Source organism: Poromitra crassiceps (assembly GCF_964638095.1).
Source record: "Poromitra crassiceps genome assembly, chromosome: 6".
Lineage (NCBI taxonomy): Eukaryota > Metazoa > Chordata > Actinopteri > Beryciformes > Melamphaidae > Poromitra > Poromitra crassiceps.
This window is the reverse complement of record NC_139627.1, coordinates 46,468,222-46,483,874: the sequence shown is the minus strand read 5'-3', so window position 1 is coordinate 46,483,874 and position 15,653 is coordinate 46,468,222. Positions and strand designations below refer to the sequence as shown.

The 15,653-nt window shown below is 43.9% G+C and overlaps 1 protein-coding gene across 1 annotated transcript; it reads left to right on the top strand.

The window, feature by feature from the left end:
* Positions 1–3,154: 3,154 nt before the first annotated feature.
* Positions 3,155–14,209, top strand: insig2 (insulin induced gene 2). The gene is made up of 7 exons (XM_083638904.1): positions 3,155–3,284; positions 4,140–4,346; positions 5,434–5,606; positions 10,898–11,022; positions 11,646–11,812; positions 12,214–12,313; positions 12,535–14,209. The coding sequence occupies exons 2-7, from the start codon at positions 4,228–4,230 to the stop codon at positions 12,574–12,576; spliced, it is 726 nt and encodes a 241-aa protein (XP_083495030.1). The 5' UTR covers positions 3,155–3,284; positions 4,140–4,227; the 3' UTR covers positions 12,577–14,209.
* Positions 14,210–15,653: the final 1,444 nt, after the last annotated feature.

The following is a 15,653-nucleotide window of genomic DNA, read 5'->3' as shown; positions in this document are numbered from 1 at the left end:
GCTTTTGTGTGAAAGGTAATTAAAACTTGCTTCCTTAGCTGTGTGAGGTTTTTAAGTTTGCATACCGAAGAGCCAAAAAGAAAGTCAAATAAATGCTTTTTTTAAAAAGATATTTTGAGGTGCCTCGGATGTCTTTTAAAAAAGGTTATTAAATGAACCTTGAACTGATTGATAACATAGTGATCGTCCTTAATCTGTGGATTACCCTAGCTAAGCCGAGTGAGTCTTGATGTTCAGACAGTTGTGTTTCGTCGTGGTTTGTTGTGACTTTGTGTGAAAGGTCATTATAACTCGCCTCTGTTAAACGGTATCTGCCGGGTCTTGAAAAGAAAAAGTTGATCAATCAATTAAGGGAAAATTAAGGCCCTTAAAAAGTGTTAATTGCCATTTGATGAGGTATTTTTGTAGCTATTGTGCTGATTGTGTTAAATGGGCATAATGATATTGTCTCATATCGATCTGAAGCGAAATCATATCGTGGCAGACTTTGTGATATCAGCAAATATTGTATCGTTGTCCAAAGAATCTCTATCTTGTATGGTGATGCAACTTGTGATTTACACCCCTATCGACGCTGATGTGGCGTCGAGGTCTCAGAAAAGGTCCCAAAAGGTATTGAATTTAACTTCGGGATTCTTGCATAATACATTTTAGACCTGCATTTTTTCGAATGGCCTGTAGGGGGCGACTCCACTGGCTGAAAAAAAGAAGTCCGGTTACATGGAAGTGAATGGAAACATGGCAGTATTTCTCACTTGATGTATGACCTCATTAAACACTTTCCTAATGAGATGTATGGTCTCAATCGCTAGATTCAAGTCTTCTTCAATACAGCACCATGTTCATTTTGTCAATCATGGCACCAAAGACCATGTTTTGATTTGACAGGTGACTCACTGAAATGGCCGGCACCAATGGCAGAGCTTATCCACACAGCCTGCTTCTAGTGAGTCAGACTACCTGTCCAGTGATCATGCAGTTTGCCGATCATAGACCAATGGTGGGCGGCTTTAGCTCAGGAGGTAGAGCGGGTCGGCCAATGACGCAAGGGTTGGCGGTTCGATCCCCGCTCCCTCCCAGCTGCTGTTGTTGTGTCCTTGGGCAAGACACTTAACCCTCCTTGCTCCCGATGGTGTGTAGGCACCCTGCGTGGCAGCCTGCCGCCATCGGTGTATGAATGGGTGAATGTAGACTACCTACTGATTGTAAAGCGCTTCGGATAAAAGCGCTATATAAATGCAGGCCATTTACCATTTACCATTCAATGGCAATTAACATTACGGCGGTGCAGTGGCAGCACTCTCGCCTCACAGCAAGAAGGTCCTGGGTTCGATTCTCACCTGGGACGCTGTTGGCGCTGGGGGGGATGTGTCCCCATGCCTTCGGTGCCTGGTGCCCAGGTGGGCTATCTCATGAGAAAGGGCCTTTCTGTGTGGAGTTTGCATGTTCTTCCCGTGCTCCCTTGGGTTTTCCTCCATATCACATCAATATGGACCCCCACTAAAAGCATGCAGAAGATCGTCGTCTGACCAGCGGCGGTTGGAAGAAGTTGATCCCCGGGTGTGTGTGTGTGTGTGTGTGTGTGTGTGCACGTGTGTGTGTGTGTGCACGTGTGTGTGTGCACGTGTGTGTGTGCACGTGTGTGTGTGCACGTGTGTGCATGCGTGGTGTGCCGGCTGTGGCAAAATAAAGATGGAGTTTGTCCATCTGGTTTCTTCTTGGGATTTTTTTTATAGGATAAATTATGAAACGTTAAAAAGATCTCACAGCAACATGTTATGGAGTCATACACGGGGCCAACATGAGAAACAACCACAGGATCAACAGAAATGTGACTGTTGGACTTCACAGATAGCCCGACAGTTCTGTAAATCCGTCTTGTTTTACTGTGCGGGTAGCTGCTGCTTCCTCCACAAACACATCGTCTTTCTTCTGTCATCTTATCATTCATGACCTCCCCGATTCTCTTCTCTCAGGTTGTTTTTTTCTTCCCATCTGCAACATATTTGATTTGCTCTCGTGGTCTAATAGGCTTACAGAGATGCAGAGGTGAGGAAGTCACAGTGCGCAGTCGATCACACGTAATCCCTCGTCCCATTTACACTCGCATTTTCTATTCAGCACACTGGCCCTGCTGCTCATCATGTGGTTGCAGGGATTATATCTGCTACACAATAGTCAGGGCACCCATGCTTTCCCCACCCACTACGGTTCAGACTCAACTTTATTGTTGTTGTTAGCTGTAGTTTGTGCTTCGTGCGCTGGATTTCAGTCAGAAAAAAAGCTGCTTGCTGGGGAAGATGTGTTTTTCCCCACCCTGAATCATGAAGCATAGATATACAGTCGGTCACGTTACTTCCAGTAACGTGTGTGTGTGTGTGTGTGGCCGTGGGGGGAAATCGGAGGATTTCCCCCACAGTAACCTTCGAGTCACCAGGCTGTGCCACATTTTTATCGTTCCCCCGTTGAGGATAATTAGTCGCCATGAACAGGTGTCGATGCCAAATTGCATCTAGGTTTTGTTTTATGTAGCCTACTATGTAACTTTTTAACGTTGGTCACCTCGTGTTATCAGACTACCCCAAACTGACCCATTGACCACGTGTCGATGAGACACCGCCTGAATGTATTGGAGGAAACTGGAAAGGAAGAAAAACATTTTCTAAAAAACAAACTAAATGGTGTAAAAGGCAAACGCACGTGCCTGTGCGTGCACACACACACACACACACACACACACACACACACACACACACACACACACACACACACACACACACACACACACACACACACACACACACACACACACACACACACACACTTGTCCTGGGAGTGTGTTATGTGTTCTTGCTACTGTGACATCTTTGCAATCATCAACATAAATATTTCAATGGTTGCAATGCATAGCATACAGAAAAAATAATAAAAATTGTTCAAAAACATACAATACAATACAGAGACTATAAACACCACTAAAAATCACACGACAAAAGAAGGCGAACAAAACAAAAAATAGATCTTCAAGATTTAACAAGCTACAAAAGACTGTTTTTGTTAATCACGTGATACGCAAGCTTTGCGTAACGCGGTTACGTCATGGCTTTAGAAGCTGATTGGCTGTGTGCATCACAGACGCAGTTCCACCGGAAGCGTTAAGTTAGCGAGAAGGATAAATAACGTTTCATCTGTTGTCTAATCTCCCCAGCGAATGCACACTGAGCCAGTTTAAATGTCATGTGAAATGTATATTTGTATTCGCGGAATGTCTCTCTCAACATAAGGTAAGATCTATCACCTCAGACAGTCTACGGCTACAGATAACGTTAGCTGACATGAAAAATAAGCTATGTAATCAAGCTAATGTTAACGTCACCCGACTACTGACATAACCTTACTAGCGTTACTGTCTAACGTTAGCAATCTTCGGACTGTTGAAGTAACGTTTTATTAATGTTAATGTAGATGTTACATTCTTTCTTCTAAACGTCTTTACCAACAACTAACATTAGCTGCTGGGTAATGTTTACGAGCAGGTTGGCTAGCGATCTAATGAGCTAACTTGGGTAATGGCCAGGCTAGCTGAGGTAAAAGGTTATTTAAGTCTACACACTCACCCGAGGCGAACTGCTATATTAACGTTAGCAAAAGGCAGTTTGTTACCTAAGTTTAGTTGGCTAGTGTCAATGAGCAAATGTTCAGTGCAGCTAATAACAGGCATGCACTTGCAAACAATTTGATATAACCTAGCTTAGCTAGTATGATCTTATGGAAGATTAACTTATAGCTAGGCTAGCTATAAATTAATCTTGCATACGATCATACCTGAACTAGTTAGCTTTGACACGGCTGCTGTCAGCCTTTTCAGTTATGTAGCTAGCGTTATGTATGAGGTGTTAGAGGATGTATATGTGTGTCGGTGTGTATACAACGTTAACGCTATGTGTAGTATGTATACGTATGGTGACATGACATGGTATGGTTAAGCCCTCCGAGACTCGGCTATATTAGTATAGTAATAAAGTATATTATATAATATAGTACTATTATACAATACAGTATTATACAAGTCTACACTTGTTTATATAGGCAAGTGTACACTAGACTTTTCTAACAATCTGCCTGTCCTTGTTTTCCAGCACAGTTTGGGATGTCTGTGGACGTTGAACTCACTGGTGGATAGAGACGTCAGACAGCGTTACACATTTCCCTCTCCTAGGCTTACGAATGTCCCTAACACTGACAGCCATGACCGACAGCACAGTGACCAGCGGCCAGCAGCAGCGGCCGGGGTCCAGTCTGCCTCGGCCGCCCCAAGGGCCCTACATCTCTGTCATCACCAACAGGTTGGTTCTGAGGCTGTTAAACTCTGGCTAAATTATAGATAAATTAGAAGCGACACAATGTATGTTTTTAAAATGCACCTCTGCGCGGAAGTGGGAGTCCCGGGCAGAAGATGCACGCTGTACAGGAAGCCTAAAAAAAAGGTACGGCTGCTGTCACAGAGTCTGTTTACGTGCCGAAAGAGACTGGGTTCCCAGATTGTTTCTGAACTTACCACACTGTTCTAGCTGTTCTATTATTTGCCTTCACCCACTTAGTCATTATCCATATTACTGACGATTATTTATCAAACATCTCATTCTGTAATGTGAAAGCCAATAGTCGGGGAAGGAAACCCCGTCTTTGCATTTTATTTTGATCAGTATTGTTATAGAGTATGTGTGGCTTTGACTAACTGAACATTTAGCCCACTTCATACAAAATACCAAGATATGTATTGCCATTCAGCCTAAAAAATACAGAGATATTATTTGTGGTTCATATCACTCAGGCTTAGTTGTACTGTTCAGTAACTTGCAAAATAGTCTTTAACCAACATGAAAAAGAATCGTGATAAGATCATGGATCGGGATCCTTCCTGAAGAAAATCGTGATATATTTTTGTCATATCGCCCACCCCTATTTTTATGTCTTGGTACGCACCCCTTACTCACAACACAGCATAGGCTATTTTGTGGCTGCTTTGCATTCAGGTCTATTGAGGCAACTGTTGGGGAATTTGGTGTCTTGTTTGGCCAGTTACCCACAGGTATAAGAAAAAGTACACCACCAAACACAATGTATGGTAGAAATGTGATCCATGGCGAGGTGTGTGTGTGTGTGTGTGTGTGTGTGGGGGGTTTTCTGGTTAATTTTGTATTTAGATGTTAATAGCCAGGCTGGATAACGACTAACGAGCCATTTGTTGTTATTCAGGGATGTGCCTCTTTTTATGTAAAACAAATGTATATGAATATATATGGTGTCTTAGACTGTCATGTTGTACTGTATGCGAGGTCGTGTTGTCCTAATGTCAAGTCAGTCAAACTGCAACTTCTATGTGTTAAGGTGAGCTTGAGTCTGATGACTTCTTGGTGTTCTGTATTATAGGACCACCAACCTGGTGATCCGTGGGGCCATGCTGTTCTCAGTGGGTGTGTTCCTGGCCTTGGTGCTGAACCTGCTTCAGGTGCAGAGAAACGTCACCCTCTTCCCTCCTGATGTCATCAGCAGTATCTTCTCCTCAGCCTGGTGGGTGCCCCCCTGCTGCGGCACAGCCTCAGGTAAGATGGACACAGCCTAAAGATAGCTTGCACTAGCAGTCCGCGGTCCTGTCTTTTTTTTTCTAGTTATTTTATCACTGAGACGGTAGGAAGTGAGAGGGATGCAGCGTGGAGGAGATGCAGGAGAGAAGGTCCTGGTGGGATTTAATCCTCGGTCAGGAGGGGCTCCAGAGTCTTTTCATACAGCGTAACCACTTGACATTTCTGATTACAGGACAAGGATTGCTTTTATGAAGGCTCTCAGTTGCTGAAACATGTCTCTTGAAGTGTGTCTCTTCATGGATGGAGTGCTATCTTCCCATTTTATCGGAGCTGTTTGATTTGTACAGGACAAGGATTCTTAGAGCTTTAAGCCAATGATCCAAGTATATTAGTGTTGCACCGATGCTGTGCTCATTTAGTGTACTGCTACTCGTCCGATACTGACACGACCGCGCCTTAAACCAGTTCACGACAACGTGACGTTAACCTGAAAGCGGCAGCAGGCTCACAGCTGGTACTGCATTGCAGAGAAGCTTCGCTGTTCACACATAGCAGCAGTGTGTTTTCTATGGAAAAAGCTCTGCCTGCCTGGATCGCTTTGTGAGGAGAAATAAAAAGCTATCGGAGGTCAGTAATCAGCTGCGGCCACACCGCCCCTCGCTCACCACCTTGCTCGCCCATTCACTCACTGCGCTAGCTTGCAGTTAGCCTAGTCTCGCTTAGCCAGATCCATCTCGACACTTCGTTTTACACTGCAGCTAAAACACAAGTGGTAACATTTACGTTAATTACCTGAAACTTTGTTAGCCCAACTGCTAACAAAAGTTTCTGTCCAACTTACACGTTAACTTAGCTCTTCTAGCAAAAAATAACGTTGTTGTGGAACAAGCAAATGCTTACCAAATATTTGCAATACATGTCCCTTATAATCCATACTGTCTTTCAGTAACATCAATTCACTGATTACAATGTCCTATTTCCCCACCCACCGTTAGAGTGTATTGTATTGATGGTGCGGCCGTTCAAGCTCCTTTCAGTAAAAATGATGTGTTAAAATTTAATCTTGAAAATGTTAATCTTGTAAAATCTAAAGAAAAGGACTATATTTTTCACTTTGAAAAGTTAATTTAATTAAACGTATGCTTAAAGGCATTACAAAATAAAATCTGTTGACCACTAAGTAAGTACTCATATATCAGTACTCTGTATCGGCAAGTACCCAAATGTAAGTACTCGTACACGCTTCATCCCGACAAGTTCAAATCTATATTTGTATTAACCGTGATGTGTCTGACCAGAAACAACACCCATTTTGGGTACATTGATTGAAGGCTGTTTGAAAAAATGTATTGGCTCTTTTCAAAATACTGAGTCGATGTCGGCCAGTCTTTCTCAATCCTGATCCTCGAGACACACAGTGCTGCTAGTTTTCTATACGAGGGATCAGCCAATCAGCATTTTGGTAAACAAACAGCTTCAAAATAATTCCGGGTGGAAACGGTACGCGCAGAGTGAGGAGCGGAAGCCTCCACCATGACAGTCGTATGACATGACAGTGACAGTGCGTGTAACACCCCGCACAGAGACCCGCAAGTCAGGTGTTTGTTGTCGTCGTGACGTCATGCTGATTCCTCGTATCCTACCAGGCAGTTAAAATCACTCTGCATCACCAGGTGTGTGAATCAGTCTCTGGTTAGATGGCTAGAATGAAAACCAGCAGGTGTTCTGGGTCCTGAGGGTTTCCAACCACTGCTGTATAGTGTATACACACAGCATACACAATCAAATCACATTGCTACATTACAGCTTGATTTGAATAGCCAACCAGTCTCTCTCTGCCTGGTACACACATTTTGAAAGATGTGGAAAAAGTGGTGAGAGTGAATAGGACAGTGTGTGTCCATAACGGATGCCCCGTGACCAGCTCAGTGGCCTTGTGGTTTGAGTGTCCGCACTGAGACTGGGAGGTTGCGAGTTCGATCCCCGGCCGAGTCATACCAAAGACTATAAAAATGGGACCTATTGCCTCCCTGCTTGGCACTCGGCATCAAAGGGTTGGAATTGGGGGGTTAGATGATCAGCAAATGATTCCCGAGCGCGGCACTGCTGCTGCTCACCGCTCCCCCAGGGGATGGGTCAAATGCGGAGAACAAATTTCGCACACTCGGGTGTGTGACAATCGTTGGGACTTTACCTTTTACCTTACCGTCTCTTATTGGTGGTACTGTGCTGTCCTCAGCTCTTTGACTTGACTGAGGTGCGTCTCGCTCCCGTTCCAGACCATATGAAGGCTTTATCCAAAACACAGCCAAAGTCCAATTTTGTGGAAAATGCCTCCTGAAATTCACCAGTCAATATCTCACAAAGCACAGATGATTCTGTATCCACACAGCAGCGCTATTCCATAAGCAACTCCAACTGTCACCAAATGACACATCTTCCATTCATAACCGTTGTCATTCTGTGATTATAGGTGTCAGTTTCTTAAATGTGGGAGATCCATTTTAGAATTAAACTCTTCAGATGCAGCTTGTTTATTTTATATTTATATTTATTATGTTGCTTTCTGCTTAACTCATTGAGTGCCAGCCACTTTTGGAGAACGGATGCTCCCAGTGCCAGAGTTTCAGAGCGTTTTCAGTGATTTCTCGAGGCCCACAGAATATTGTGTGATATTACTATGTAAACACTGAACACGCACAAAGAACGATGAGACTCTATTCTATCATCTGCAAAAAAAAGTTTATTGATCCCATTTTCCGTTCTTTAGTTATGAGCCGGAGAAGATAGGCTGTTTTGAGCAAAAAGACACTTTTCAAATTAGAAGCTGAGTTATTCCGCCTTTTGTGAAATGCAGCATTTCAAGCACATTCACTGAGTCATCTGGTGGGCATCGGATATTCTGGCTTGCGTTTGTCAATCCTGTCCTGCTGCCTGGGTCTGTCTGGGTGTTGCGCGCTGCTCTGCGTGCCCCCCCCCCCCCCCCCGCCCCGCCTCGCCTCGCCTCAACTGCACACTCCTCCTCCTGTCTGTGGTGGCTCTCTGCTGAGTTTGCTGTGCGCACAGTGAAGGGACATCGACATCCTGCTTTTTTACAGCGTTCCGCGTGTGTTTGTCACCGGCAACGATGCTTCTAGTTGAGAATAATAACAACTCCACGGTGTGGATGTGCGGATGTGCTGTCCGGCTCAATTGTGGGAGCAGATTGGCTGCTGCAGGCACAGCTGCAGTAACGTGCTTCAGCATATCGATGCATACGGATGCGATGCGATTTCCGTTTCCATAACGACTTCTTCTTTGTTTTTTCCTTGCCTTTCTGTTATGTGGAGAGCACTGTCGCCACCTAAGGGTTCTGTAAAATAGGTTAGACACATCCAATAGCTATAATATTTGTACATCAGAGGCAGAAGGCTTTGATCGACGCCCCACCGTCAAAAAACGCAATTGACGAACATGTCCGTCCTTGGCACTCTACGTTACTATTTGAAATGACGAACATGTCCGTCCTTGGCACTCAATGAGTTAATAAGGAACCCGCTTGTGCAAAAATATTAGCACAAAACGGCAGTTTGGGGTAATCTAAAAAGAGTTTACCATGCAGCTCTGTGGATGTGATTTGATATAGAGCTCAACAGTCACGTGACTTTCCGTGATGTTTCCAGCCCCATTCAAACAAAAAATACAAAATTTGATTCCCCCCCTTAATGATCTGCTTTACATGTGGCTCTGGTTACACCTCTACTGGAATTCTACATAGCCTGAACGCAATTCAGCCACAATCCGCAAATGACTGACATAAATAGATGGACGACATTGTAATTTTGTGCAATCAGTCATTTTGTAAGAGCAGGTGTCACTTTTTCCCTCATTTTGGGATGAAATTTGACAGATGTTTAGTGTGCGCCGTGGACACTCCCAGATTTGCTCTTTCATGACTGGATCTCAAAAATCTCATTCTAAATAACAAGTGTAACCACAAAATATAATCTTTATTATTTTGCCACAGCAACACCTTGATTATTTTCAACTGTTCTAAGGGAAATAAGACATTGTGCATTGTGAGTTGTATGAATATTAAATGCAAAAACTAAAATTGCCATATATAGTTAAATAATAATATACATAATTGCGCAACCACAGCTCCTGCCATTTTGAAGAAGCACTATGTGGACAATTGCATGGGGATAAACACAGACACACACACCCCTCCATCTGAATGCACACAGTGCCCAGCGGGCTTGACTAGCCAGCGTTATTGAAATGTGCTCCCCTGCGTGCAGACAGCGGATGTAAAGCGGGGGGAGGGGGTGGGGAGGGGGTGGCGGCGCGGGCGGGCTGGTCCCGAGCGGCTCCTCTCAGCCCAGAAGCCCCAGGCTCTCTGCCTCCTGAGACTCCGCCCCTCTTCCTGCACCAGCCTGTCATCACCACTTGTTGCTAGCACACATGCTAGGCTTTCCTCCCCCGCGGGAGGGCTATCGCATTTTGTTGACAGTGCAAAATTAATTAGTTTTGACGGCACATTAGTTAAGTCGAAGGTGATCGGGCTTGAGCTGCGATGTAAATCAGCAAAGTTTGTTATTTTGTCAAATACCAACTGTCGGTGTCGGAAGTTAACAAATTAATTTATCTGCCAGAAACGAGCTTTACCAATAATTAATGTGTCTCCCCCCCCCCCCCCCCCATAGAAATAGCACCCAAACTTTTTTCATGTATAGAATCAGGTACTGTCACTGTCAAATATTCAATAAAGAGACAAGAGCAGATGTAGAGTTTTAACTCACTCACACAGTGGATCAAGTTGGTAATTCATCATCAAGTAACCTGCTACATGAGAATCTTCAAATAATCCATCCAGGAAGATGAGATGTTTCCGCTTTGTGTAGAGCAGCAAGAACAGGCACCCAATCAGGAGAGAATGTTTGATGCAGAACCATTGTTTTGCTTTGATTGGATTGGCTCACAGTCGGAGGGAGCCAGCAGGGACAACGTTTGAGAATAGCCAAAGACCAAAACTGTTACTGAGGAATTCAAATGTTATTGTCTGAAAAAGCGAAAGATTTTACTGGCATTTTGCCGCATGGTTTTGGTAGGTCATATGTCCCGACCGCTCGGCTAAGCACACATAAGGAAGCTGTTTTCAAAAGCATTTTCAGACCTACAGTAGGGAATGTGTCATCACTCAGAATTGCATGGAGGCCGGGCGAAGGCCTTTTCTCTTCACAACAATACAGGTCAAAGCATGTCGGCACTGTGTCACTGCGGCAATAAAACCCGGCGTGTTGTTGTCTCTTCTTTTGTCCCGTTCTCAGCCATGATCGGCCTGCTGTACCCGTGCATCGACAGCCGGCTGGGCGAGCCGCACAAGTTCAAGCGGGAGTGGTCCAGCGTGATGCGCTGCGTGGCCGTGTTCGTGGGCATCAACCACGCCAGCGCTGTATCCTTAAAGCTTTGTTGTTGTTGTTGTTGTTGTTACCACTGGATCAGTTCACTGACAGTCACCAACAAATCAAGGGTTAGAAAGTGCAGAATGATTTATTGTTTTATTGCCATTATGTCGTTGGTGAATTGCAAAAATCTTGTTATCTACAGCTTTTTGTGTGTGTGTGTTTTATACTGGAATTGCAGACATATAAAGCCATGTTCTGTGAGCCTGAGGCATTGGATATTGTAAATGGTTAAACTACTTGGATGTCGGTGGGAAAAACAACCAATTTTCCTAAATGTCTCAGAAAATTACTCTTTGGCGATGCAAGTTTTCACCAAGCCACATGGCAATATTTTAGTCAGTGGTTTATCCTGAGTTGTTCATCAAGCGGTTTGACAATGTATAATGTAGACTATGAATGTTGACAGGGCAGTTTTGAATCATCATTTCAAATCAGGTTCAAGATTCAACACTTGGTGTACTCTCATATTTAACCCTACGAGGGCTAAGTAGCTGAACGGCCCACACGGCTGCAGTTTGTGTCTGGTCTAGCGGCCGCTGTGTAAATCCAGCTGTAAAGCTGTGTGTGTGTCTGTGGCTGCCTGCCAGGCCCTTGACCCTGCTGCTGTCAGAAAGTGGACTTTGCCAACAACGTGCAGCTGTCTCTGACGCTGGCGGCGCTCTCCGTCGGCCTCTGGTGGACGTTCGACCGCTCCCGTAGCGGCTTCGGCCTGGGAGTCTGCATCGCTCTGCTGGCCACGCTGGCAACCCAGCTCCTGGTCTACAATGGAGTCTTTCAGTGAGCACGCGCACACATACACACACACACACACACGTGCACACACACACGTACACACACACACACACACACACACACACACACACACACACACACACACACACACACACAGTTACACAACAGATAAAAACAGTGAAAAAATACACAATTGTTTCACATAGATTAGACTTGTGTTCACTTCTGATACCTCTATATATTTTCCCCTTTTTGTCATCTGCAAAGTTGATCTTGTATTAATTCAAATCAAAATGGCATTAAAAAGAATTCAAATGTGTTACATTCAACTCGAAATGTGCAAGACACCACGTGAACACTTCTGTTAAGTAGCTAAAGATTAAATTGAATTAAATTGCCAAATTAATGTAGGCGTTGCTATAATGTTGTGCTTCTTTTCTGCACAGGTATACTTCTCCAGATTTCCTTTATATTCGCTCCTGGTTACCTTGCATCTTCTTTGCGGGTGTGATAACTATGGGAAACATCGGACGGCAGCTAGCCTTGGTAAGCACCTGCAAAGCCCAAACTCTGCACAAATAGTATTACAACTATTAACAAATACATTTTACCCAAACATTTTGAATGCCTGGAGTCAGAGTGGGGGTCACAAGCCAAAAAAGGTTGGGAACTCCGTTCTTACTCCTACCAAACTCAAACTGTGAAAGTTAATTCTACTGTCATGTGTCTGTGACTTTATTTCCCCCCTCTTGTGTACTTTCTCTTAGTATGAATACAAAGTTGTCCAAGAGAAGACCCATCAGGACTGAGCCATCCATAAAACCTCTGCTCAGAATGACAGTTTCTTTGCACTAGTGCGAACGAAGCCAAAAGCGGATCACCCAAAGGACATCTGTACGCAGCGTCGATGGGGATTGGCCGACCCCACCCCGGCTGAGGCGGAGCAGTCAAGCACAGCCCGAGGAATAATGGGACTCCTGATTGGCTGCCTGGCACTTTCCGCTGGACAACACAGTATTTCTGATTGGCTCTCATTAATCCCGTTCAGAGCCGGGCTTCACCGTGAAACTTCATTCGCCGCTGAGCTGAGGTGAATAATGACAGTGGAGGTTTTTTTTTCGTACTTTTTTAAATTCATTTCTTTTGGTGCAGTTTATCCACTGCACTGTCTCAGCTGGAACGTGATTAGCGGCGATGCATGTCACTGTCCAGATCAACTCAGCACTCGTTGTTTGAAACCTTTGGCTCCATTGTGCCAAACAGTCAAGCAGGGGATCACATCGCCTAATCTCTACACATCCTCTCGCATATCTGCAGATAATCTATAGCATAGCTCGCTTGTATCTAGACATATACACATCTATATTCTTTGCTTTTATCTAGGGCTGTGATCACCGCAATACCGCGGTCATGTGACTCTACCGCGGGGTTGAGCTCATTACCGTCGTCACTAGGCTCGCCGCGGTAGTCGTTGTTACCGGTGTTACACGGTAGTGGGGGGATACACCGATTACATAACATGCCGACCGGTTACACCGTTTGTTTTTATGGAGGAAGAAATGAAAGGAAAACTCTGCAGTGTGGCTCCACTGTTCGGGTTAGACCAGCAACTAACGTTTGTTAACGCTATGCATCTTATGAACACACATTATGCCCTCCTCATACACATGTAGGTAAGACCTTAGCTAAGCCTGCGTGTGCATTCTGTTGTCACTGCGGGCCATCTCTGGAAATGTGCTTTTTTGTTTTTTACCACAGCGAAAAGTCGATGCTAACTTATCGTCATTGCTAGCGGGAGGGAGGACTTACCCAGCCTTCAGTTATTGCCTGCTTACTGCTGCTTGCTGGTAATGTTAAATCCCATGTCAGAAAAAGTCTCCAGGTGTGTCGCTAACGTTAGTTTCTTTTGAGAAAGATTGTCTCCACGGGCGTCTGAAAAGTTGTCCCGAGTCGGATGCAGCCATGAGTTGTGAGGCAGCAGTGCTGTGACTGAGCGTCCAAGCTAACGTTAGTACGTCTGGACTGTGAGGACAGCGGAGGAGTTTGCTTCATTCTGCCCCGTCTTGTCTCTATGACCCTACGGTTAAAGCATAGACTCTTGCTAACTTTAAAACTTTTATTCTCATATAACGTAACGTTCGCTGTAGTGTAGCTGCTGTGATCATGATAAGGATATCCGACTGGTGTCTCACTGTTCTTGTCCCCCGGAACAACATGCACTAGTAGGAACTAACAATCCTATGCTTTTTTTATTCTTTTTTTTTTTACGGTGTCACCGGTAACACCAGTGTTGTCACGTGTTTATTACCCAGTGGGAAAATGTCCACACCGTGTCCACCCTAGTCGTCACCACATTTTTTGTTGGATACTTTATTAAATATTACAGGAACAATGCCAAAAGCACTAGAGTAGCAAAGAGGGAAAATGGATGTGCACATTGGATTATAAATGGTAACAACAAACTATTAAAAGCATTTACAGGATTGTTCATCTGAATACTGAATCAATTATTGCAATGTGCGTTTACATAGGCCTACCACGCATTTCATATTTCCTATAGCCTGTCTTACAGTAGTAGCCTATATATTGTATACAATAAATAATTAGAAGCTCCTTCTATTCAGTTAATGTTGGAGAAAGGGGGGGGGAAACAGGGCAAGACAGACTGCAACCCCCAAATCTATCCTCTGCTCTGAGCGCTCTGAAACTCAAACTCACTTTCTGGACAACAGCTCAGATGATGCTGTGACCATTTCAGATTGAATTTATGAACATAGGCAAACAATCAGCTGACTAAATAATGGTTTCTTTGAATCATTATTGTTTGTTTAACTGAGTTAACTCTGTGTGGCTGCATACTAACATTACCTGATGAGTCAGGCAGTCGGAAACTGCGTTTCTCCGCCTGTATGTGAGGCACTTTCAGTAAGTGTTTAGACAGGTTGTTTCATCCAGTAACGTTACACTCAGAACTCGTGTGTGTGTGTGTGTGTGGGGGGGGGACTTTTTCACCACTGTAAGAAAATGTCAATACCGTCACAGCCCTACTTTTGTCATGTAAAATTAGCTTCTACCTGTTAGTCAGTGATATGTACAGTATCATCCATTCTGAGTGGATGAATGAATGAATGAAGTCATTTCTTGTGTTTTTTATTGTATAAGGCTACAAGGGTTTTGGGTTGGAGGTGGGATTGTATGTTTGGCTGAATTGAGACAGGCAGAGAAAACTGGGCTGCTTTGTCTTCATGTAAACTATATCTTATTTTTTAAACTTATTTTCCAAAATGTGAAAACATCCACTCTCCCATATTGACTGCTGGCATCAAAGTTATACATACGATGATAAGTTGGGAGTCAAGTCATCTTAAAGGATAAGGCTAGTGTTTTTTTTTACTCTGCCATTTTTCGTCATTTAAAGGGAATGTGGGGGAAATGGGAGTAGAGCAAAAGCATTGTTGATTTTGTTATTTTCATGATTTGTTGATGATAAGAAATGTGTTAAAAATGGCAGTCATGATGGGGCTCACCTGGTAGAACGCGTACCACAAAGGCAAGTTGGGTAAATCCAGGTAAAGCCCTTCAAACAAGTTATTGAGCTTTTCACATTTTTGGCATCCTTAGTGTAGTATGTATAGTCAACATTTCTGGATGATAACGTTAAATTTGGGTGGTAGCCATCTTTTTTCTTCGTATATTTTCAAGATGGCTGCACCCGCGTCTACTAAAAACAAAGAGCAGCATATCTCATCAACGGGTCGATTTTTGCGATCATATTATACATTTTCTGGGGTGCCGAGTCTATTTCTGAGGTGAATGAAGAGGTTAGAGGTCATCTTCACATAAATTAGTAATGGTCAAGTTTGTTTTGGGCAAATAAGATGCACAA